The 23834-nt window shown below is 44.8% G+C and overlaps 1 protein-coding gene across 2 annotated transcripts in view; it reads left to right on the plus strand.

The window, feature by feature from the left end:
- Positions 1 to 23834, plus strand: part of ATG16L2 (autophagy related 16 like 2) — a 288242-nt gene that overhangs the window by 61535 nt on the left and 202873 nt on the right. Inside the window, exons 4-6 of one of the 2 annotated variants that reach the window (XM_069203791.1) lie at positions 4522 to 4595; positions 19454 to 19696; positions 20811 to 20876. In XM_069203791.1, coding sequence (XP_069059892.1) covers positions 4522 to 4595; positions 19454 to 19696; positions 20811 to 20876 — 383 coding nt within the window. The remainder of the gene's footprint in view (positions 1 to 4521; positions 4596 to 19453; positions 19697 to 20810; positions 20877 to 23834) is intronic. The other variant, XM_069203793.1, reaches the window with a different exon arrangement.

The following is a 23834-nucleotide window of genomic DNA, read 5'->3' on the forward strand; positions in this document are numbered from 1 at the left end:
CTCTGTTTCAGGTGTCTGTCCAACAATGTGGTCCTGACTAGAGACCAGGTCTTCACTCTTCACCTTTGGACTCATGTGGGCCCTCTCAAGTGCCTCCAGATCTAAGGCTCCATCAGTTACCATTGCTGACTGATGCAGAGAACTTCAACACTGAGACCTTTTGTGGTGGACCCTCACCTACAGTTTGTTCTGTAATAACCGTACACCATTGATGTTGAGATCCTTTTTGGTGTCAAGGATTTCACGTCAAGGCATATACTGAAGTTGAAGCTTTCAATATTGTGTAATACTCAATGTCGACAAACTCTGTTGAAAATTCAATAGGTTCCACAGTCTCGATCAGACCAAAGAGGCACGAAAACTCCCCGCACTCTTTCTTTTCCTACTTATGTCCACACTTCAGAGTAAAGAGTGCATCTCTCGTACACAAGCCCTCCAGATCTGCCTCTTCCCTTCCAAGGGCTTTTGATAATTGATAAGGTGCCATTTGCACTCGAGAAAAGCAGAAAATGACAAATGTCACGATTGAGACAAACTATTACATCTGAAAACCTAACACATAAAATAAGACTTTCTTCAAAGAAAAGTTGCATTTGCCTGACGATTCCTCCAATCTTTGTAATCACCGATACACCAGAGACTAGCTATGGTGAGCGTGCTGGTATTCCCACCAATTGGAACGCTAGGTAGGTAGTCTGCAAAGGAAAGGTGTCTATCTATGCTTTTGTGATAGAGATGCTGATGAGCAGACAAGGCTTTGCTCGAGAGGGGATGTAGGGCGAGTCTAGGTATGGTACAGAACAGCTAACATAGTTGAAGTAAAGATGTGTGTATGTATATGTATAATATATATATACATATATGTGTATATATATATATATATATATATATATATATATATATATATATATATATATAAAGCACAAGTTGAAGAAAAGGAGCGATGGAACAAACAAATTGCAAAAAGCTGCTGAGCAGACAAGGTGCTTTCACCGCTGTTTCCCATGAGTGACTTCAAATTATTCCTTTAGCTTTAGCTGACAACTTTACATGGTTTTGAATTCATCCTGTTTCTGTTATGCATCCAAATAGTGCGTGAGTGCTACAGACAGTACACTTTATAACGTTACAAACCTTTACAGTTCGCACCACTTGTGTTCGTGAACGAGTGGAAACAAAGCAAACAGTGTGATAACCAATGCATTGTATATGCACCCTGTAAAGTAAAAGAACATTGCCTCAAATTTCTGAAGAGTGTAGTGCTAGGTTCAGGGATGTATGCAAGCTTATCATAAGGGAATACTTTTAGTGGGTTGGGCCCCCTAATTTGGGTATATCTCACAACCTGAAGGCTCTTAAAACAGGGTGGCTGTGAGTCCACAGCGTCTTAGGTGGGCCGACCTTGAAGACCAAGAATGCAGATTAAGACCTGAACTATAGCAGTAGGTGGAAGCCCACTGGAACAGAGGTCTTGTTCTAGACCCCAAAAGCCCTCTCTCTTGCTAGCTGGCAAGCTAACCACATGCTGGACCGCAGCTAAAGCAGCAGAGTTAATTGAAGAACAAAATAACAAAAGGTGGCGCAGGAAGTATGTGTTCTCCAAGCAGTCACTACTTAACTCGTTTACACTTGTACCAGCAGTTTAATTTGCCTCTAGTCTGATGAGAAGAAGAGAGGGCACCGAGGATCTGGATCTGTGTCACTCGGTCCTGGGCTTTGGGGGCTTCCAGGCATAACAGGCTCACAGCAGCAGGATAAGCCAGCAGAACTTCAGCAGGTGTCTTCATGCTTGTTCCTAGCCATGTGGAAATAGAGAGCTCTTGGCTTTAAGATCTGGATTCACCAAAGGCAGCAGTATCTACACGGGGTCTGTGTTCAGGAAGTAGGATGGAAGTTCCAGCCTGTATGTCCAAGTTCAGAAGTTGCGCCATGGTCCACTGCTAATCAGGTAGTGCATCCATCTTGGAAGATCAAAAGCTCTGTCCTTCATTACTGTAGAAGACTTTCCCTACCCAGAGGGTTTTCTTGGAAGGCCCACTTCCAGGGACATATTGCAGTGGCCATAGCCCACATGTAGATAATCAGGTACATTGTCCAGGGTATGCACAAACAGCTCAGGAACAATAGAAACAGTAGACGAAGCTGAAGGGGCTCTTCTTGCTGCCCTTTATGCCAATGTAGCAAAAGTTTTACTGTGCACATACAGGGAGTGCAGAATTATTAGGCAAGTTGTATTTTTGAGGATTAATTTTATTATTGAACAACAACCATGTTCTCAATGAAACCAAAAAACTCATTAATATCAAAGCTGAATATTTTTGGAAGTAGTTTTTAGTTTGTTTTTAGTTTTAGCTATGTTAGGGGGATATCTGTGTGTGCAGGTGACTATTACTGTGCATAATTATTAGGCAACTTAACAAAAAAATATATATACCCATTTCAATTATTTATTATTACCAGTGAAACCAATATAACATCTCAACATTCACAAATATACATTTCTGACATTCAAAAACAAAACAAAAACAAATCAGTGGCCAATATAGCCACCTTTCTTTGCAAGGACACTCAAAAGCCTGCCATCCATGGATTCTGTCAGTGTTTTGATCTGTTCACCATCAACATTGCGTGCAGCAGCAACCACAGCCTCCCAGACACTGTTCAGAGAGGTGTACTGTTTTCCCTCCTTGTAAATCTCACATTTGATGATGGACCACAGGTTCTCAATGGGGTTCAGATCAGGTGAACAAGGAGGCCATGTCATTAGATTTCCTTCTTTTATACCCTTTCTTGCCAGCCACGCTGTGGAGTACTTGGACGCGTGTGATGGAGCATTGTCCTGCATGAGAATCATGTTTTTCTTGAAGGATGCAGACTTCTTCCTGTACCACTGCTTGAAGAAGGTGTCTACCAGGAACTGGCAGTAGGACTGGGAGTTGAGCTTGACTCCATCCTCAACCCGAAAAGGCCCCACAAGCTCATCTTTGATGATACCAGCCCAAACCAGTACTCCACCTCCACCTTGCTGGCGTCTGAGTCGGACTGGAGCTCTCTGCCCTTTACCAATCCAGCCACGGGCCCATCCATCTGGCCCATCAAGACTCACTCTCATTTCATCAGTCCATAAAACCTTAGAAAAATCAGTCTTGAGATATTTCTTGGCCCAGTCTTGACGTTTCAGCTTGTGTGTCTTGTTCAGTGGTGGTCGTCTTTCAGCCTTTCTTACCTTGGCCATGTCTCTGAGTATTGCACACCTTGTGCTTTTGGGCACTCCAGTGATGTTGCAGCTCTGAAATATGGCCAAACTGGTGGCAAGTGGCATCGTGGCAGCTGCACGCTTGACTTTTCTCAGTTCATGGGCAGTTATTTTGCGCCTTGGTTTTTCCACACGCTTCTTGCGAACCTGTTGACTATTTTGAATGAAACGCTTGATTGTTCGATGATCACGCTTCAGAAGCTTTGCAATTTTAAGAGTGCTGCATCCCTCTGCAAGATATCTCACTATTTTTGACTTTTCTGAGCCTGTCAAGTCCTTCTTTTGACCCATTTTGCCAAAGGAAAGGAAGTTGCCTAATAATTATGCACACCTGATATAGGGTGTTGATGTCATTAGACCACCCCCCTTCTCATTACAGAGATGCACATCACCTAATATGCTTAATTGGTAGTAGGCTTTCGAGCCTATACAGCTTGGAGTAAGACAACATGCATAAAGAGGATGATGTGGTCAAAATACTCATTTGCCTAATAATTCTGCACTCCCTGTATGTTCAGTGACAGTGTTGAATGTTGCAAAACATGCGCATGAAGTTTATGAACATCTCAAACCCATAAAAAGAGTAAGTGACCCCTGTCTGTCCCAAGGTTCTGGGCTTAATTTACTTGGGGAGCTCACAAGGCCAACCTCCTGGGGTCCATGTAGACATCCCCAAATAATTGAATGTTGATACCAGCCAGAGCTTTGCAGAAGGAATCAAAGGGTAGAGATGCAAATGGAGTGTCTCCATGTGTAAGGTCAGACCTGAAAAGCACCAAGTTGTGAGGTTCGCCAGATCAAGGGCTCCATATATTGTTGCCAGAAGGAAATACGGGTGGAAATAGTAAAGGTGCACAAGTTGTCAGAGACTTATGTACCTATTATTACTACTTTTAACAGCATCGTTGGCAGTTGTCTGATAAATGCATTCTCATGGGTTTAGTGAGTACACTTGTTGGTCCTATACTTTTAGGGAAAGCACTGCAGTGTTTCCTTACTTGATGAAAAGCCCAGATTGCTTTGAAACGCAGATGGACAGTTGCTCACCTTATCTTTGCTGTCAGACCAACCTGTCCAGCTGATTAGAACACATGCAGTCCCCTGCCACCTCCACCACACTAACCCAAACAATTCCCACTGCAGGAAATAATTTGAAGAAAACCATTTGTGAGTGTTAGACACATGTTGCAATCCATACACGGTTCATGTTTTGTAGGCTTGCACGCTTTTTCATATCCTTACTGACCAATCTGTTTTTTCTGCAGTTAGCCATTGAGATCATTGAGAAGGAAAAGACGCTGAAGGAGAAGCAGACCATATTGGATGAGCAGAAATCCAGGTAGCTGAAGGATGCTCCTTAGGGTCTTGTGCTTCTCTATATTTCCTTTGAGGTTTGATGCTCTTCTGTGATGGTGGCAAATGTTTCAGCAAAACCACTTTTGTAACATTTTTGCGGATTCATTACAGTTGTGACACCCCTTTGTGTGCTTGGATGAAGTGTGAAGGACCTTGGTTACAAAATTCACACACATCAGCCTTAATTGGGTTCACCTCCGAACCCTTTAAGGTTTGAGTCACAGTTTGACAATATGAGCTGAAAGTGATTCTGACAACCTTCTTAAACTGGACGCCTGGTTAACGTCAGTGGTTTGAGTAACTCAGTTGTAGCTGGGGCCTCATTGAATTTTATTTCCAAGTTATGACCCATCTATTCATGGACTGAATATGGACATAGACAGAATGGTACCTATTGCTGTGACACAGCTGTTTTACTGTGTAGATCCATTAAATGTAACTAATTTCTGAGTAGTGTTGGAAAACGACCACCAGTCTGGCAGATTATACTTGGCGGGGGATTGTGGGAAGGTTAGAGTATTACCATTACTATCAATGTCTTTCTGTTTTACCTCTGTAACCTTCCTTGTTGTGCCAAATGCATTCAACTATTGACTTTGTTCAGATACTTCAGAGTCTCTCTGTCCTATTACCTACGCTTTGCTAGCGGCAAGATACTGTTTGTATGAGTTTTTAATTGTGAATTGCTAATGATGAATCTGATGTACTGAATTTGATCTATTCAATGCACTTTGCACTTTTGTGGATTTACACGCCCGTTTTTACTCTTAACGAAGGTCGTTTTTAGATAGCTGTCCAGATTTCCTGTTTTAAAAAGATACACAAGCACGCTGGCTTAATTAAGGCTTACCTGAGTCCAACCACCTAATCGTCCACATAAACTACCGGGGGAAAACTATACTAAAATAGGACACTCCCTCCCCGATACAGATCGGCAAACCGCCGCCATTTTGTGGGTCAGCACTCTAGCTTCGCATTGCTAGAGAGCTATTTATAGACACCATGACTGCGGCGCACAGCGGAAGGTAGGCAGAGTCTCTCTGTCCTATTACCTACGCTTTGCTAGCGGCAAGATACTGTTTGTATGAGTTTTTAATTGTGAATTGCTAATGATGAATCTGATGTACTGAATTTGATCTATTCAATGCACTTTGCACTTTTGTGGATTTACACGCCCGTTTTTACTCTTAACGAAAGTCATTTTTAGATAGCTGTCCAGATTTCCTTTTTTTAAAAGATACACAAGCACGCTGGTTTAATTAAGGCTTACCTGAGTCCAACAACCTAATCGTCCACATAAACTACCGGGGGAAAACTATACTAAAATAGGACACTCCCTCCCCGATACAGATCGGAAAACTGCCGCCATTTTGTGTGTCAGCACTCTAGCATCGCATTGCTAGAGAGCTATTTATAGACACCATGACCGCGGCGCGCCGAAGGCAAGCCCGTCTGCGCCCGTCTGCGCCAGACCGAGCCAAGAGCCAAGAAACTATGCCCGATACCCCTCAGAGAAGGTAACCATTACCTACTCCAAAGAAGAACTACTCCTCTTCAACACTAAATCTCATAACCTGTGTGTTAAGAGTACAGATCCTTATATTGGCAAATATAGATGCCCTTCGTGTGCATGGTCCTTCCAAATGCATACGGATTCTCAATTAGCTAAGGACCCTGATAGACTTTCCATTTTTTTGTTAACTGTCGCTCATTGGGAGCTCATATAATGGATATTCACCTTTTGGTGGAACAAATTAAACCTCTTGCCTTATTTCTGACAGAAACTTGGTTGGATGAAAGCTCTGCTCCAGATGTTGTGAGGGCACTCCCCTTAGGCTATAAGATCAGCAGAATTGATAGACCTAATAGAGGGGGTGGTATTGCAGTCATCTATAGAGATATATGTAAGATCATTACAGCACCCACTCTAATTAAAGACTGTGAGAGTATGTCTTTCTCTATCAGTGTGAACCCTCATTACACCCTATCTGGTGTTGTGATTTACCGTCCACCAGGTCCCATGGGAGATTTTATGATCTCACCGGCAGAAAATATCTCGCAACTAATATATACTAAATCAAATTTCTTACTGTTGGGAGATTTTAATCTACATGCGGAAAATATAGATAATGCTTCCACTAAGATGTTGATAGCAGACATGAATGCATGTGACCTAATACAGCTTATTCAGGGACCGACTCATAATAAGGGACATTCACTTGATCTGGTATTTTCTAATGTACCAGGTATAAAATGTCTATCCTCACGCCCGCTAGCATGGTCGGATCACTTGATTCTAGAGTTAGAACTATCCATCTCTCATTATAAGAGCAGTCATACTGGGGCCCCTCCACGTAGAAGGAAATGGCATAAACTAAAAGCCACAGAGTTCATTACCGCATTGGAGAAAAATAGACCAGGAAATATAAATACAAACAATATAACAGACTTCTCGCACTCTGTGAACAAATGGATAGAGGATAGTCTAGAGGAGATCATACCCCTCTCTTCTACTAAAAACATTCCTCGAAAGAAGTCGGCTCCCTGGTTCAATGCAAGGACTCGGGAAGAAAAGAGACTGTAGGAAGCAAGAGAGGAAATGGGGAGACACCCAAGATGACTCGGTGAAAAGGGACTACAAGAATATGATTCGAGAGTATCACTCAGAAATTAAAAAAAACTCAGGCGACATACTATTCTGAAAAAATTGAAGCAGCAGCTAATTCACCCAAGGAGATATTTAACGCCTTAAAAGATCTTATTCATCCAAGTGAGGAGTCAGAAATTAGGGACTCTCCACAGCAACATGTAGAGGATCTGGCAAGCTTCTTTTTAAGTAAAATTCAGAACATCTATCTAGCCTTCCCCAACTCCCCTATCAAAGATCAGGGGATGATGAACCAGGAGGCCGGGAAGGAAATTTTCCTTACAAACTTTACTCCCATTAGTTTGGACAGAGTTACGAAATTACTGAGCTCAACGAAATCAGGCTCGCCGCTGGATCCTGCCCCCCCCAGATCTTATCCATGGGAACACCAGTTTTAGGCCCGATAATTGCGAAACGTATTAACACCTCATTAGTTTCTGGCACGATATCAGACCCCTGGAAACAGGCTATTGTCAAGCCTCTCTTAAAAAAAACTAATCTGGATTCTAAGATACTGAGCAACTATAGACCAATTTCATTGCTGCCCCTAATAGCTAAACTTGCGGAGAAGCATGTACACTCTCAGTTGTCTACGCTTCTGGAAGAAAAAAAACTTATACATCCTACCCAGATGGGTTTTAGGCCTAAACATGGTACAGAAACCGCACTGATTGCCATTACAGAAGAAGCAAGGAAGAGGATGGATAAAGGTATTGAAACCGCGATCATCCTCTTGGACTTGAGTGCGGCATTCGACACAGTTGATTTAAATATCCTCAAAGACAGATTGCGGGGATGTGGAATTGCCGGAGTCGCACTAGAATGGATTCTTTCATTTATACATGGGAGGTCCTTTCAGGTACTCGATAGATCATATACCTCTAGGCGCACTTTCAGTAGTTGTGGTGTCCCTCAGGGGTCGGCTCTGAGTCCGCTACTTTTTAACGTCTACATGCGGCCACTAGCAGGAATAGTTGAGCCATTTGGATTGAACCTGGTGTCCTATGCAGACGATACGCAACTGGTCGTCTCTTTCTCCAATACCCACCCAGATATGGGTACGGCACTAGGTCCTTGTCTGAAAGCAGTTGCGACTTGGATGTCTGGAAGTAAACTGAAGCTCAACGACGACAAAACTGAGGTTATGTTTTTTGGAAATAAAATGCCCTTAGTTAATTCTAGCCTATTGAGAGGAGTGCCCACCCTTCCACCCCCTAAATGTCTCATTAAAAGCCTGGGTGTATGGTTGGACCCTCTACTCTCAATGGCCCAACATGCTAATAGAATAGCACGAACCGCATTCGCCCTGCTCAGGACCTTGAGGACGGTTTTAACTATTCTACCGTTTTTTGCCAGAAGACTGGTTATTCAGGCACTGATAGGTTCTCGGATTGACTATGGCAATGCCTTGTTTATAGGTTCACCGAAATATGTGATACAAAGATTACAAAGGGTACAAAACGCAGCTGCACGTCTGCTGTTAAAAACTCCTAGACAACACTCGATACGGACAGGGATTTCATCCCTACACTGGCTCCCTGTGGAGGAAAGGATTCAGTTCAAGGCCCTATGTCACATTCATAGAGCCATATTTGATAATGGTCCTGAAATGCTTAAAACATTGGCACGGGTCCACATTCCAGCCAGGCCACTCAGATCCTCTTCAGCTAACCTGGGCTTAGTGCCAATAGCGAGGAAAGCAAGATGGGGAGGAAGATCACTAGCATATCAAGGTGCCTTGCTCTGGAATAACCTTCCTTTCAAGATAAGATCAAATCCACAAGAGATGTCTTTTAGGAAGGATCTGAAGACTTGGCTATTTAAAATTTAAACTCCTGCATGAACATAAACAGTACATTTCCGCTATGGCAGTACAAGCGCTACGAGGCCTCTGGGCAGTTTAGGCGCTATATAAACTATTATAACATAACATTATAAACTATTATAACATAACAACATGTATTTTTGATGGGTTAAAGCATGCCCTCTCCGTATTTGTCACTGAGCAGGTACAATTTATTTTGTCCATTGCATCCCTGACTAAAGTTGCAGTAGGAGACCTAGGGCAATTATTTAGAGTTTGGCGATTGTAGGACATCCACCAAAAATTGGTTGATGTCCCATTTGACCTATTTAGAATGTATACCTATGTATGCATTCTAAACAGGGTGGGCAGGGAAGTCACTAACATTTGCAAATGCTAGTTTTGCCTGTGATTCTGGTTGTGCACAGAGCACCTCGAGAGAGGGTTGTAAAATGTCCCTTTTTGTATCTAGTACATTTTGGTGTGGAGGAGTGGATTCCTGGTTTCCATGACTTTGCATTTCAATAGATGGTGAGACCAATGCCCTATTTTGTTGTGATAAATAGCAGTGCTGAGTTCTTCAGGCAAATGGATTCTGTGCTGCTCATATAACTACAAAAAATATATAGGTCTGTGAGAAGGGAGTTGTATGGTAAATGGAACTGATGGTAGTTCTCTATTTATAATCAAATCACACATCAAGGAACAGTGAGCTCCATGGAGATGACCTGTGGAATAGTTTACAGTCAAGGAATATTTTCAAATATTTTGCATCATTTTTATTCTCTTTTGTAAAAAGTCTTCTTGTATGTACGTATGTATGTATTTAAGTATGTATGTGTGTAACTTATATTTGTACAGCGCAACCATACAAAGAGTGGCTGTACGGGAAGCTGAGTTCTGTGAGTGGAGGTGACTGTAGTTTTGTTGTGATGAAGTGAACTTTTAGGAGGTATGTCTTCAGCTCTTTCTTAAATTGGAGGTGGGTAAGGTGGACCTCATTGTTACCTGAATGTTGTTCCAGATTCTTGGTGTATAAACTGAGAAGGCCTTTTGCTTTATTTTTTCGTTATTGCACTTCTTTTTCTTCCATCTGATGGTGTCGTGACTATGGGTGCTCTGAAGACCAACAAAGGTGGTGAGCGTGTAAGACAGGTAGGCGAGTGTAAGAAATTGGGCGTAATGGTTAAGGGAGTAGCCACCCACCTTAAGCAATAACCTCAATCCTTGTAAAGTCACTAAATTAAAATGAGCGTAACCCCCTGATAGCAATGGCACAGTGCAAACAGGCCTAACATAGACAATGTGAAAAATATTTATGCAGTACCAAAACAATAATGAACTCAAAACACCATACAAAAAAAATCCCAAACCATTTTTTTAGAAAAATGAAGGATATCGTAATAAATCAAATTACACCAATACGACACAAATCCAACAAGGTGAACCAAAGATATGGATTTTTACAGTTTAAGGTTAAAAAAAGGGCCTGGGAGCGATTAGGCAGCAGCTGCAGTCATCTAGTTTTGTTTGACTGGTACTTAGATGCAAGTTAAAGCAAACTGAGATAGAGCACAGACCAGATTCGGAACCCAGGTTCAGCCTGATCAGACGTTTTACCTTCTGACTTAGGACCTCATTTAGAGCTCAGCAGATTGGTTATTTCATCACAATGGTGACCGATAGCCTGTCTGCCACAATCTAAATCCCAGAGGATAAATTAGGATTTTGATTTTGGTGAACAGGACATCCGTCACAGGTATGACGGAGTAACCCATCTGCCGAGTTTCAAATCAGGCTGTTAGTCTTTGACATGGATGTCCAAAATCCTCAGAGGGGCAAGGCAGCAGGCTATAGCTGTAGCATGTTGTCAGATAGCTGTGGCATGAGGTCTTGGTTAAACTGTTAATGTTTGTCAGGAAAGTTCAGAGCAAGATTTTATTTTGCATCCAGAAGTCCTCTCACCAGCCAGATACTTCTGGCGCCTTCACCTGGTGAAAATTTATATTTTCAGACCAAGGGCCTGATTTAGGTTTCGGTGGAGGGGAATACGTTGTCACAAATGTGACAGATAACCCGTCTGCCTTATTACGATCCCATGATATCCTATGGAGCTCTTAAGACGGCGGACGGGATAGCCATCACGTTTGTTACAGAGTATTCAATCAGTCAGCAATTTGTATAGCACTGCCTAGCACGCATGGGGTCTCAAGCTGCTGTCGAAGGGGAGCCTGTCAGTCAAAGAGCCAGGTCTTGAGGTCCTTCTTGAACTGATTCAGTGAGGGGGGCCAGCCTGAGGTGGATAGGTAGCGTGTTCCAGGTCTGTGCTACGAAGTAGGAGAAGGATCTGCCTCCCACAGTGCTCTTCCTGATTCTTGTTGGCAGCGAGGGCAAAGTTAGAAGATCAGAGCTGGTTGGTGGGGGTGTAGAAAGATAGGCAGTGGTTGAGGTAGGCCGGCCTGATGTTGTGTAGAGCCTTGTAGGCATGTGTCAGAAGCTTGAAGGTGATAAGTTTGCTGATTGAAAGCCAGTGCAGGTCTCTGAGGTGGGCAGAGATGTGGCTGTAGATGTCTATGATGAGTCTGGCTGCTGCTTTCTGAATCCTCTGAAGTCTGCTTTGGAGCTTCTTTGTGATTCCAGCATAGAGAGCATTGTCGTAGTCAAGTTTGCTGCTTACGAGTATGTGGGTGACTGTCCTTCTTGCCTCGGTGGGGATCCACTTGAAGACCTCTCAGAGGAGGTTAAGAGTGTGGAAGCATAACGATGAGACTGCGTTGACTTGTCAGGTCATGAACAGCGTGGTGTCCAGGATGAAGTCCAGGTTGTGTGCGTGGTCGGTGTGCAGGGGTGCGCTTATGAGGGCAGCTGGCCACCAGGAGTCGTCCAAGGCAGAGGGAGTGAGGCCCAGGATGAGGATCTCAGTCTGTTCCGAGTTGAGTTCGAGGCAGCTGTTTTTCATCCAGTAGGCAACTGCTCTTGGTCCGTAGTGGAAGATGGTATTGGCTGTTGATGGTTTGTCGGTGAGGGAGAGAATTTGCTGTATATCGTGGTCATAGGAGTCTATGTTGAGGCCGTTCTGTCTGACAATTTTTGCGAGCTGAGCCATGTAGATATTGAAGAGGGTTCGCTCAAGGAGGTGCCTTGGGGTACTCCACAGTGGGTTTCTGTAGGTTCCGAGACAAACGGTGGGAGTCTGACTCGCTGGGTCCTTCCGGAGAGGAAGGAGCAGATCCATTCCAGGGCCTTACCAAGGATGCTGGTGTCTTGAAGTCTGTTGCATAGGTTGCTGTGGGATACAATGTTGAATGCTGCGGAAAGGTCAAGGAGGATGAGGGCAGTCGTGTCTCCGTGGTCCAGTATGGTGCAGATGTCATCAATGGCTGCGAGGAGGGCAGTTTCGGTGCTGTGGTTGCTCATGAAGCCAGACGGGCAGGTGTCCAGGATGTGGTTTGCCTCAAGGAATTATGTGAGCTACGTGTTGATGGCCTTTTCGTTTACCTTGGTTGGGAAGAGGAGAAGAGAGATGGGTCTGTAGTTTTTCATGTCACTTGGATCGGCGGTGGGTTTCTTTAGTAGCGGGTTGATCTCAGCATGCTTCCAGTCATTCGGAAATGGGGTAGTTTCGATGGAGCAGTTTATTGTCCGGCACAGCTAGGGGGAGATGGTGGCGCTGGCTCGGTTGAAGATGTGTTGTGGGTATGGGTCCGAGGGTGCCCCTGAGTAGATTGAGTTTATGAGCTTTCGGGTGTCTTCTGTGGAGATGGGGGTCCATTGGCTCGAGTCGGCTGACCGGCAGGGTCCATGGTGGTGATGGTCCACAGTGGAGGTGGGATTTGGCTCTTGAACCCTATATATATATGTCCTGGATTTTGCAGTGGAAATGGAGATGCTGAGTGCTTCAGTGAGCTGGGCTTTCGGTGACCTTGCTCCAGTTCCTGCAGAGTGGGCGAGGGCATGGTGACATGTGGTGGTCTTGGCAAATGTGAAGTGGACGCAGTGGAGGACGGTCCAGAGGTGTTCGGAGGTGTTGGCAAGGAAGATGTTGTTTCCTGTTGAGAAGACTGGGTCAAGGGTGTGTCCTGCTGAGTGAGTTGGGAGGTTGACCAGTTGCTCAAACCTGAGAGTTGTCAGGAGGGATGTGGTGTTTGGGTCGTTGTGGTTTTCGAGGTGAAAGTTGAGGTCACTGAGTAGGCTTCACTGAACTGAGGGTGGGATCCAGGAGGTCTGTAGACGAGAGTGCCGCGTAGAGAGGTGTTTGGGTCAGTCTGGATTTGGAAGTGCAGGTGTTCGGTGGTGGTAGTCTGCGTCTGGGCCTCGGTGATGGTCGTAAGGCGGAGTGTGCTCCTGTAGAATATGGCGATGCCTCCTCCTGGTCGATTGACATGGTCCTTGTGGATGATTTTGTAGCCATCTGGGGTGGCAGTAGCGATTTCCGGTGCTGAGGTGGGTGTCATCCAGGTCTCTGTGAGGAAGGCAACATCAGTGGTGATTGAGTTAAGGAGTTCCCATACTTCTACTGCATGCTTAACGAGGAAGTGGGGTGTTGAGAAGTATGCATCTGAGGTGTCCAGCTGGGCTCCGGATGTGGCGCTGTGGAATGTGAGGGCCCAGTTGCGACAGGAGAAAGGGCCTAGCATGTCCTTCGGAGAGGCGTGGTGGCATGTGACAGAGCCTCTGGTGTTGAGGGCACGTAGGGTACAGGCGTTGTTCAGATGAATGAAGCACGGACCAGGGACTGTGGTGCTGGGCACGGCCGGCTTGCCTTTGGTGCATTAGTGGTTGCCGTTAAGAAAGGGAGGGAGGAAGGAGGGGTCAGTCAGCTGGGTGGCGGGAGGGCTGGAAAGCGCATCGCAAGGAGGGGATGGGACCACAGGGGCAGCAGCAGCAAGGAGCAAGCGCAGGAAAACGAAAAAGAGAAGCAGAACGGCTGGAGATACAGAGAGAGGCCACCAGGGAAGAGTTGAAGGTGGGTGCCTGCGGGTGAAGGAGGGCCTCGAACTAGGAGCCAAGCAGGCTCACTCTCGCAGTGCACCAGCAGCAAACAGGTGGTGCTGCGTGGGGGGAGCGGTACAAACGCCGACCAAGGTCAGTGTAGGTTTGCCAAGACCTAAATAAGTCCATTGGTTACTTTGGTAGAGCTCAGATCCTTCCAGGGTGGCAAGGCTGCAGGCTGTAGCCAAACAGGACTTAACAAGGTCAGATAACTTCTCTGTGAGTTCACGCAGAGTCAGATTTTCTGCTACGGAAAAGCTCTTTAGTAGGAGCAACTTAACTCTTCAGCAGAGCGGCAACGCACCTTTATCGAAACGGCTTGGTATGTTGGTCCCAGGCCTCCTGTTAGGACAAGTACACTGTGACACAGTCTAGGGTCCCAGGACCTTGGGACAGCACATATGGGTCAAGGCTCACTCCAGTAGATGCCAGTAGCAGAGTCCATGGCACGCCCAGTTGTAAGAAGTCAAGTGAGAAGTTGCAGAAAAGGCCTCTTGTAGCTTGTTGTGTCTCTGTAGTTTGACCGGGTCAGCCTTATGACCCTTGGAGTTCACTTCTTTGTCTTCGGTGCAAGAAAGAGAGCATGTCCTCTAGGATCTTCTCAGGTCTCAGACAGTAGGTTCAGTCCTCTTCTGATCTACCACAGGTTCAGTAGTGTTCTGAGAAGGGTACTATGGGTTCCATATTTATGCCTGACATTAGCCTGTGGGTGGGGTGACTACTGGCTCCACCCTAGTTGATGAGGTGATATTTTCCAGCGGTAACTGTACTCACTTTTGTAGCATTATCTGTATTCCACAAAGTGCTCCTCTACCTAGGACCAAGATGCCAGAAATGTTCTTACCCTATGCTGAGTGTGTGTGCCCAGCCCAGAAGTGTGGCCATGGAAATAAGTAACCTCTCCTCTGTGGTCACTCTAAGCCAGTTCAGGGGCCAGATCCTTTCCCATTGGGAGTGTGCCTGCCTGAGTGAGGGAACAAAGAAAGTGTCTGCCCAGGTGTCAGCTAACATTTGCCTTTGACAGGGGAGGCCCCTTTGAAGGTAGTCAAGTTACTGGACACGACCCAGTTGTCATCCTGTCAAGGGAAAAACCCCTTCACACACCCAAGGCTTTTGCCTGCTCTGAGAGCAGTTTTCAAACTTAATCAAGGGCACTATTCAGCTGCCAGTTCACAGATTGGAGGTCATGTAAATGGACCTCCAGAGGCTTTAGGGAGGGAAAAGGTAACTTCATAAAATAAACTTTTCCTTAGTATTTATTAAAATGTGATTTCACCATGAAATTGGCTTTTGACTAACTATTAAAAACATCTTTGAATCATTTGATTAGCTGTTCCCTTACCAAATTTGGCATTATTAAATGTAATAATGTAACCCAGTGTTTCCTGTGGAACAGCTAACCTTGCTACTGTGAAAATAGCTTTTGTTGCTTTTTCACTTCAAGGAAATGTTTTACATTAAACTTATGAAGACTCTATTTTCAAATATCATGCACCCTGCCTTATGGGCAATACGTCCTACTTAGGGGTGACATTGTTATTTAAAGGAATGTTTAACCTTTCAAAAGAGAATGCTGTGACAGGTCTTATTTGTAGCTTAAAACTGCAACGACCAGACTAAGTAGGTAGGCTTGCATTCGGATTTGCGGTGGCACTCTAAGGGATAGCACAGTGGGCGCTGCAGTCCACTAGTGTCTTGTAACGTAGAGGCCCTGTGTACTCTTGGTACTGTATACAAAAGACTGATACGTAAGTTAAATATGACTGTGTATGCCAGTGTCATCATTTTTACAGGTGAAGCACAAACACTCTATCAATAGTTATCAGGGGTTAAGTACACAGAGTTCTACATCCAGCAAAAACAGCCAAGTCTAAACTCTGGAAGTACTGGCCACAATGCTTAGCAGATAATGCAGCTGATTTTGAAGATGGTGTTGGCTGTCAAGAGGCAGTAGAATTTTCTTCATAGTAGAGGCAATGTTGTCATAATTTCCCAGCCCCTTGATGAGACATGCTGTGGCATTTAGGATTACCTTATAGTCGCTTTGGAGTCTGGATGGGAGAGGAGTGGGGTGTTTTCACCATCCAGTTGCAAGAGGACAAGGGCTTGAATTACGAGGTCAGGGCGTATTTGTTTTCTTAGCATTGTGTTCTTTGGAATGAGGCCAGTGTCCAGGGCTAATGCATGTGACTTTGCTCTAGGTGAAAGTTGAGGGTCCTAATCTGTACAGGTTCATGTCATTGATCAGGGTTTGGAATAGCTGTTGCTTGTTCTTCTTGACAAATAGTAGGGATTATGTAGTAATGGGATTGAGCTTCAGGTAGGTGTAGGACATGTGTGTCTTGGTGGGGAGCAAGCAGGGGAGCCCCTGGAGACTTTCAAGAAGGGTTGGTCATGTTTGGGTTTCTTCGGGAGTGAGAGGATATGGTGTGTCTTGAGATCTTCAGGAATGATGTCATGAGTAGGGGTAAGAGAACTTCTCTGGAAAAGGTATTGATGAAGTTAAGTCATCATCTTTGTAGGAGATGGCTTTGATTGGGCTGAAGATGTGGGTGAAGTCTGTGAGCAATAAAGGGTTCGATAGATAACCATTGTGGGATGCAATGTAGATTGAAGGGTGTCAGAGGATACACAGGCATGGTGTCAGCCCATCTGTTTTTTATTTTCTATTTTTTTGTTTTGATTTACTAAAGAAAAAACTGATGCTTTGTACTTTTCTGTAGACAGTGAGATGTGTGGTTCAGGCAGTAGGTTAATGCAGTGCTTGATTATCTTGAACAGCCTTCTGCTTCTCTTGACAACGTCCCTGATGGTGTTGGTACAGTCCTTTACTGATATGTGTTGGGTATGTTTCAGGCAGAGGTACCTTAGTAGCATAAGATCATCAGTGTGCTGTCTTTCTTTTGTTTTCTTTCCTGTATATGAATGGAACATTTGTGGTCCGTGAACAGGGTCTTGAAGGATTCAGTTTGCGAAGTTGTTTAGAAGGGTAGTGATGTTGGAAGGGAGATGGTAGGCTGAATGATGATTTTGAACTTTAGGTTGGCAATGGTGAAGTCTTTGAGGGATTTGAAGGTCTGTTCTCTTTTTGACCTCAGTGTGTTGACTGGATGACACAGTGATGGCCCAGTCCAGTGGTATGGGACGTTTTCATTGTATGGTTTGTGTTGTCAAAAGGCAAGAATGTGGCCTTTGGAGTATGCTGGTTGCATGTCATGGCGCTGATAGAAATTGGCAGACTGAGTTGCGGGGAGCAGGATGCAGCATGTGGAGAGCTCCATGGTATTCAGTACGAGCGAACCAGCTCACCATTGGGGTAAAAGCCCCAGAAAAATAGCTTTGAGGAATCCCAAATGAGGCACTCCTGCATCTAGCAGAGACATTTCCTCCCTGGGCTTTCATGAGATATTAGAACTCTCAGCCACCAGTAAACGATTCTGCAGTATAACATTCTTCAGCCCTTCTCTTCTCAGGCTTTTATGCTTGTGTTCAGGGCCCCAGGGGAGCCTATGCATGGCCTCCTTTTACTTTTATGAGCTATGTCCTATGGGCTATGTAATGTGTAATGTGTTGGAAATGGCCCTTTTTGCAGGGTCATCCCCAGTCTTTGTGCCTCCTTCCTCCTATTTTTTCTGACCTCTTTTTGTTGTCTTTAGGACTCTGGGCACTTTACCACTGCTAACCAGTGCTAAAGTGCATATGCTCTCTGTGTAAAGTGTACTGTTGATTGATGTATCCATGATTAGCATATTTGATTTACTTGTAAGTCCCTAGTAAAGTGCACTAGAGGTGCCCAGGGCCTGTAAATCAAATGCTACTAGTGGGCCTGTAGCACTGGTTGTGCCACCCACATTAGTAGCCCTGTAAACATGGCTCAGACCTGCCACTGCAGTGTCTGTGTGTGCAGTTTTAAACTGCCAATTCGACTTGGCAAGTGTACCCACTTGCCAGGCCTAAACCTTACCTTCTACTACATCTCAGGCACCCCTAAGGTAGGCCCTAGGTAGCCCCAGGGGCAGGGTGCAGTGTATGTTTAAGGTAGGACCTATACTAGTGGGTTTTATATGTCCTAACAGTGAAATACTGCCAAATTCGTGTTTCACTGTGCAAGGCCTAGCTCTCTCATAGGTTAACATGGGGGCTGCCTTTTAATATCCTTAAAGTGCAGATTCCCTTTGAGAGCAGATAAAAATATGTAGTTTAGGGTCTCCGAACTCACAATTTAAAAGTACATCTTTTAGTGAAGTTGGTTTTTAAATTGTCTGTTTGAAAATGCCATGATTAGAAAGTAGGCATTTTCTTGCTTATACCATTCTGTGACTCTGCCTGTTTGTGGATTGTCTGTCTGGGTCAGTTTCACAGTTGGGCAGTTTTGCACCTCTCTAGACAGTGACACAAAAGGGGGTGGGGGTGTAGCCTGCATATCCTGATGAGCCATCTGAGCTACAGAGGAGGGAGGAGTGGTCGTTCACACCTGAAAGGACTGTTCCGGCCCTCACACAATGCAGTCTCCAACCCCCTGGTGTGCGTCTGGGGCCTGGCCTGGACAAGGAAGGATCTTGCAAACACTTGAGACTTTGCTTTGAAGTTTGCCAAATTCAAAGGCAGAACTGGGTATAAGAAGACGACCCAAAACCCCAGACTTTTAGAATCTTTCTGGAATCAAGAGGAACCTCTGCCATTGAGAAGAGCTGAAGGAGGAGTACTGTCCCTTTGCTGTGCTGCTTTGCTAGTCTGGCCTGCAGTTGCTGCTTCTGCCTGAAACGAGTGCAAAGGGTGAACTTTGCTGTGTGTCCTGCTTGAGAAAATTCTCCAAGGGCTTGGAGTAGAGCTTGCCTCCCGTTGGATTTTTATCGTATTTGGTCTTGTTTTATATAGATAAATATTGGCTATTTTTCTAAAACTGGTGTGGTGTTCGTTTGTAGTGTTTTCACTTACTACTATGTGTTATGTGCAAATGCTTTACACATTGCTTCTGAGATAAGCCTGACTGCTCGTGCCAAGCTACCAAGGGGGGGGTGAGCAGGGGCTATCTTAGCGGGTATCTCCCTTATCCTGACTAGAGTGAGGGTCCCTACTTGGACAGGGTGCAAACCGACTGCCAACTAGAGACCCCATTTGTAACATAATGCTTCCCGAAACAGCATATACAGTGTGTTTGTCCCATTTCTCGTTTTCCAACATTTCTGTAAAAATTGATAACGTACTGTTATTTCTCAGAAAAATGTGATCTTGAATTGTGGTACATCCCTTATAGGGGAGTAGAACACATTAGTGGTTCAAGTGAAATAATTTACTCCACCTGCTGTCTGTGTCTATATTGGGCTGCTAACTTCACAGCACCAAAGTAACCTTCATGCTGTGCCATGGGTGACTAATGCAGTCCTTTTCCATATAGCGTGACGGTGCTTGAGGGACAGTTTCAGAATTGGAAGAAGAAGGTGTTGCAGTACTACAAGCTGGTTGGATCTCAGGAAAATGAGAATATAGAATTGAAGAGGGGCTACAACGACCTTCTCAAAAACAGGGAACGGACGCAGGAAAAACTAAGAGAAGCTGAAGACCTGGAGCTATGTTATGTGAAAGACATATTGGCAATCAAAAATCATAATGCTGAGCGGCAGAACGCAATCAATGACAGGTTGGTGTGTTGGTAAAGAAAAGTGTTGGTGATTGATCCCTGAATTTTTCATCTAGCCAACATATAAATGACGTTTTAATTTCTCACCACTGCCAGCAGATGGTGGCTACCTGGCTCTGCTATCCCTTCTGGACAAAATTGTGAATATTTGTGTATTATGCATTTGTTCGTGCCACAGTGCAGCGGTAGCATGTAAAGGTAGGATAGCAGTCTAGCAAACCAAGACAGTCACTCAGCACAAGAATTAACTGAACACTATTAAAAAAGGAAACTCTGTGGGGTCTTTGAAAAAAATGCTGCATGAATCTGTATGTTATTGGATCTTGAATGCTCTCTTGTGTGTTTGGTTAACTTTCATAGGCTGCGGTGCAGTTTAGCCAGTTGCCGTCTGCTCGGTGTAGTTCTGTGTATTGTGTTAGTGTTGTTAAGATGCAGTTTGGCGCGCTGATGTCCGTAGAATGCAGTGTTTTGGGTCTACTCACTTATGGGATGTTGTGTAGTGTGGTGGATTAGTGTCCCTACAGTTAATTGCATTGCAATAGTTTGTTACTATGTGGAAACAATGCCCCTTTGAGTCCGGAGCATGTAGTGTTGTGGTAGTGGGTTAGTGCACTTACGGTAAATAGCAGTGAGGCACATTAGTGTCCCTAGTGTCACACTTGATCTGTTTCATCCCAAGGGTGCAGTGCAGTCCAGTGTATTAGTTACAACACAGAACATTGCTTGCGCCATTTGCATGTGGAACTGCATAGAATCTTTTTGATCGCACATGCATTACAAGGGTAGTGGAAGCTGCAGCTAGAACTAATAAGAATGAATCTCTAAATAGCTCTTTCTTGAAGCCATTTTAATTAATCCTGATTGTTGTACCTTTTTGCTCTGCAGGTAGAGCTCAATTTAGACAGATATGAAATGCAATAACTTGCATTCACCAAAATTGTAAACCTTTTATACCAGTTTGCTTGGCTGTCGCTAGGCACACTCTGTGGATGTTTGGTTGTAGCCTGACTCAGGCACATGGAAGGTAGATTTAAGAAAGCAATGGCCCTGCAACAGTTTTCACTATAGTCATGTGGTTAGCTAATTTCCAATTGCTGCCTCTGTCTCTTTACAGGATAAAACTAGAGAACATAGAGAGGGAACTGAAAAGAGGGAGAAAGGCGAGAGTAAACGTACACACGTAAGTAGGAGTTTTTGACATTTGTCTAGGAATGAGGAGGTTTGCCAGTCCTTGAAAGCTTGTCCCGCCTTGTTCTGCTAGTCCACTGGTTCCCAACCTATGGTCCGGGACCAATGGGGGTCGCGAACCCTCTGCAGGGGTTCCGCAACGACTTACAAAATTAAATAATATGAACAGATTAGGTCCCAGCTTTCAGCAATGACTCAGTGGGGGGTGGGGGGAGGGGTCCCTGGATTCCAATAATGATTCATTGGGGGGTCCCCAGGTTCCAGTAATGATGATAAAGTGGGGGGTCCACAGAAGTCAAAAGGTTGGGAACCACTGTGCTAGTCCATTTAGGCTGTTGATCATTTTGCCAAAGTTTAACTGCCATTGTGGTAAGATCTGAGAAACATTTAAGTGGCATGCTGAGCAATAAATATGATCAATTATGTGTCCAATCCTTGACCCTTAACATTCTTGTGTTTAATTTTCTTGCCATAAGAACTGACACTATTGTTCATACCATATAAGAGATCAGTGGCTCCCCTTCAACATCATGCTTTCGATATGCATTAAAATACAACGTTTTCGATTTTGCAATAATAGAGTCGGTGAGCACATGAAAGAGTTCATGAACTGTAGGAAATATGAAATTATTATTAAACGTTTAAAAAATACCCCCAGTAAACCCCACAGATTGTCAGTAATTCTAGTAATAACTGTCTCTGCCGTTCTGCAATTTGGTTGTGGTGTAAATGTTGCTAACGTGGGCCATGGAAGCCCCACGGTTCCCATTCTAAATTACTCTGCTACATGTGACAACTACCTCTTAAACCACTCTGTATGTTTGTGGTAACGTATGAGGAATCACCGACTTTCGTAAGTTACACAATATGCAAGAAGTCTCCACAGCTTGTATTTGGCGAAATGCCTAGTATCAGTCTTAACTGATGCAAAAAGTTCTCTTGAGTAAAATTTCAAATGTATTTGCTGGACTTTCTGTTACAGCCAGTATTACCTCTGCTAGATGGAAACCCTGGTTGTAGGAGGCTGGCCTGGTTTGTAGTGGGTACCTTGGGTACTTACAGCTTATACCAGGTCCTGTTATCCCTTGTTAGTGAAGTAGTAGTGTTCTAGCAGCTTAGGCTGATAGAGGTAACGATAGCAGAGCAACATAGGCTGAACTAGGAGACATTCAAAGCTCATGCAATACCACCTATAGTTACACAATACTTATACACAAGTAAAGACAATACTCAGTGTTATCAGAAATAAAGTTACGTATTTGGGTGACACATTACCAAAAATATCTCAGAGACAATACTCCTTCTGGAGGTAAGTATTATACACAAAATATACACAAGACACCAAAATTAGACAAGTAAATCGTCATAGAACAATGCAAACAATAGGAAATGCCGTAGAATGCAATGGGAGAAAATAGGTCTGGGGCAACACAATCCACATACTAAGAAAGTGGAATGCGAATCACAAATTTCCCCCTTAGACAAGTGTAGTGTGTGCAGAATCGCTAGGAGAGTAAGAATAAAGTAAAGATAAGTAAATTACCCCACCCCAGAGCCCAGAAAAGCAGGAGTAAAGTACTGCAAGTTTCCTTAGAACACACTACACCTCATGATTGGGATTATGCAGTAACCAACCAAGTCTGCAAAGAACAACTGCTGGATTACTGGACCTGAAAACCTGCAAAAGAAGGGGACCAAGCTCAGAAGTCGAAAGAAGTTCCAAGAAGGACAGGAGCCCCTGCCAACCTAGAAGAGGGTGCAAAAGAAGAGTCCACGGTTAGTCGAAGACTGGAGAAATGGACCCCAGGAAGATGCCAGCAGGTTCCTGTATGATGCAAAGAATGTCCCACGACGTGAAGATGGATGCAGACGTGATTTTGTGTTGGAAGTCGCCAACAAGCCTTGGTTACGACAAAAGTGTGTTTTGCGTCAAAATGGCGCTGGATGGACCAGGAGGGACCTAGGGTCCTCAACTCTGTGTCAGGACGCCAGCGAGCACCCCCGGGAGTCCCAGGACACAGGGACAAAGGAGGTGTAAAACGTGGTTGATGCAGCACAACAAAGGAAGGTCCCACGCCGCCGGAGAACAACTCAGCGAGTTGAGTGTCGCAGGATGGAGTGCTGGGGACCTGAGTCCGGCTGTGCATGAAGAACATTTTTCAAATAGTGCACAGAGGCCTCAGGAGGTGAAGAAGACGCAGTACGCTGAGGTACCAGCGCTCTCTGGGAAGGCAAGGTCTTACCTCCTCTAAATTGCATCAGCAGGACCTCAGGACAGCCTATGTCGATGATGTCCACCCTCTGTGTCCTTAGGAGCATGCTCTTCGCTGTGAGAGGAGTCCATGGGTACTGGTCATCGTCTTGGAAGGTGCCTGCTGGAGCAGGGGAGTGACTCTGTCACCCCACAGAAGATTTCTTTGGTCCTTCTGGTGCAGGAGGAAGACGGGGAGTCCTCAGAGCATGCACACTGTGGAAACTGTTGCAGTTGCTGGCTGGAGCTGAAGTTGCAGAGGAAAAGTATCTCTTGTGGATACTTTGTTGCTGTTACAGTGGTTCCTGGAGCAGGCTACGGTTGATCCGAGGTCAGAGGATGATGAAGTTGTTGCAGAGGATTCCTGAAGGAAACTTGCAAGCAGAATCTGAAGAGAACCCACAGGAGAGACCCTAAATAGCCCTGAGAGTGGGATTGGCTACCTTATCAGATATGGACCTATCAGGAGGGGTCTCTGACGGCCCTTGCTGGCACTGGCCAAACAGAGCCCTCCAGAGTGCCCCCACACCTTGCAAAGCAAGATGGATGAAGTATGGGACACACTGGAGGAGCTCTGGGCACCACCCCTAGGGTGGTGATGGACAGGGGAGTGGTCACTCCCCTTTTCTTTTTCCAGTTTTGCGCCAGAGCAGGGGACAAGGGGTCCTTGAACCGGTGTAGACTGGCTTATGCAAGGAG

This window comes from Pleurodeles waltl, chromosome 8, assembly GCF_031143425.1.
Source record: "Pleurodeles waltl isolate 20211129_DDA chromosome 8, aPleWal1.hap1.20221129, whole genome shotgun sequence".
NCBI classification, from domain to species: Eukaryota; Metazoa; Chordata; class Amphibia; order Caudata; family Salamandridae; genus Pleurodeles; species Pleurodeles waltl.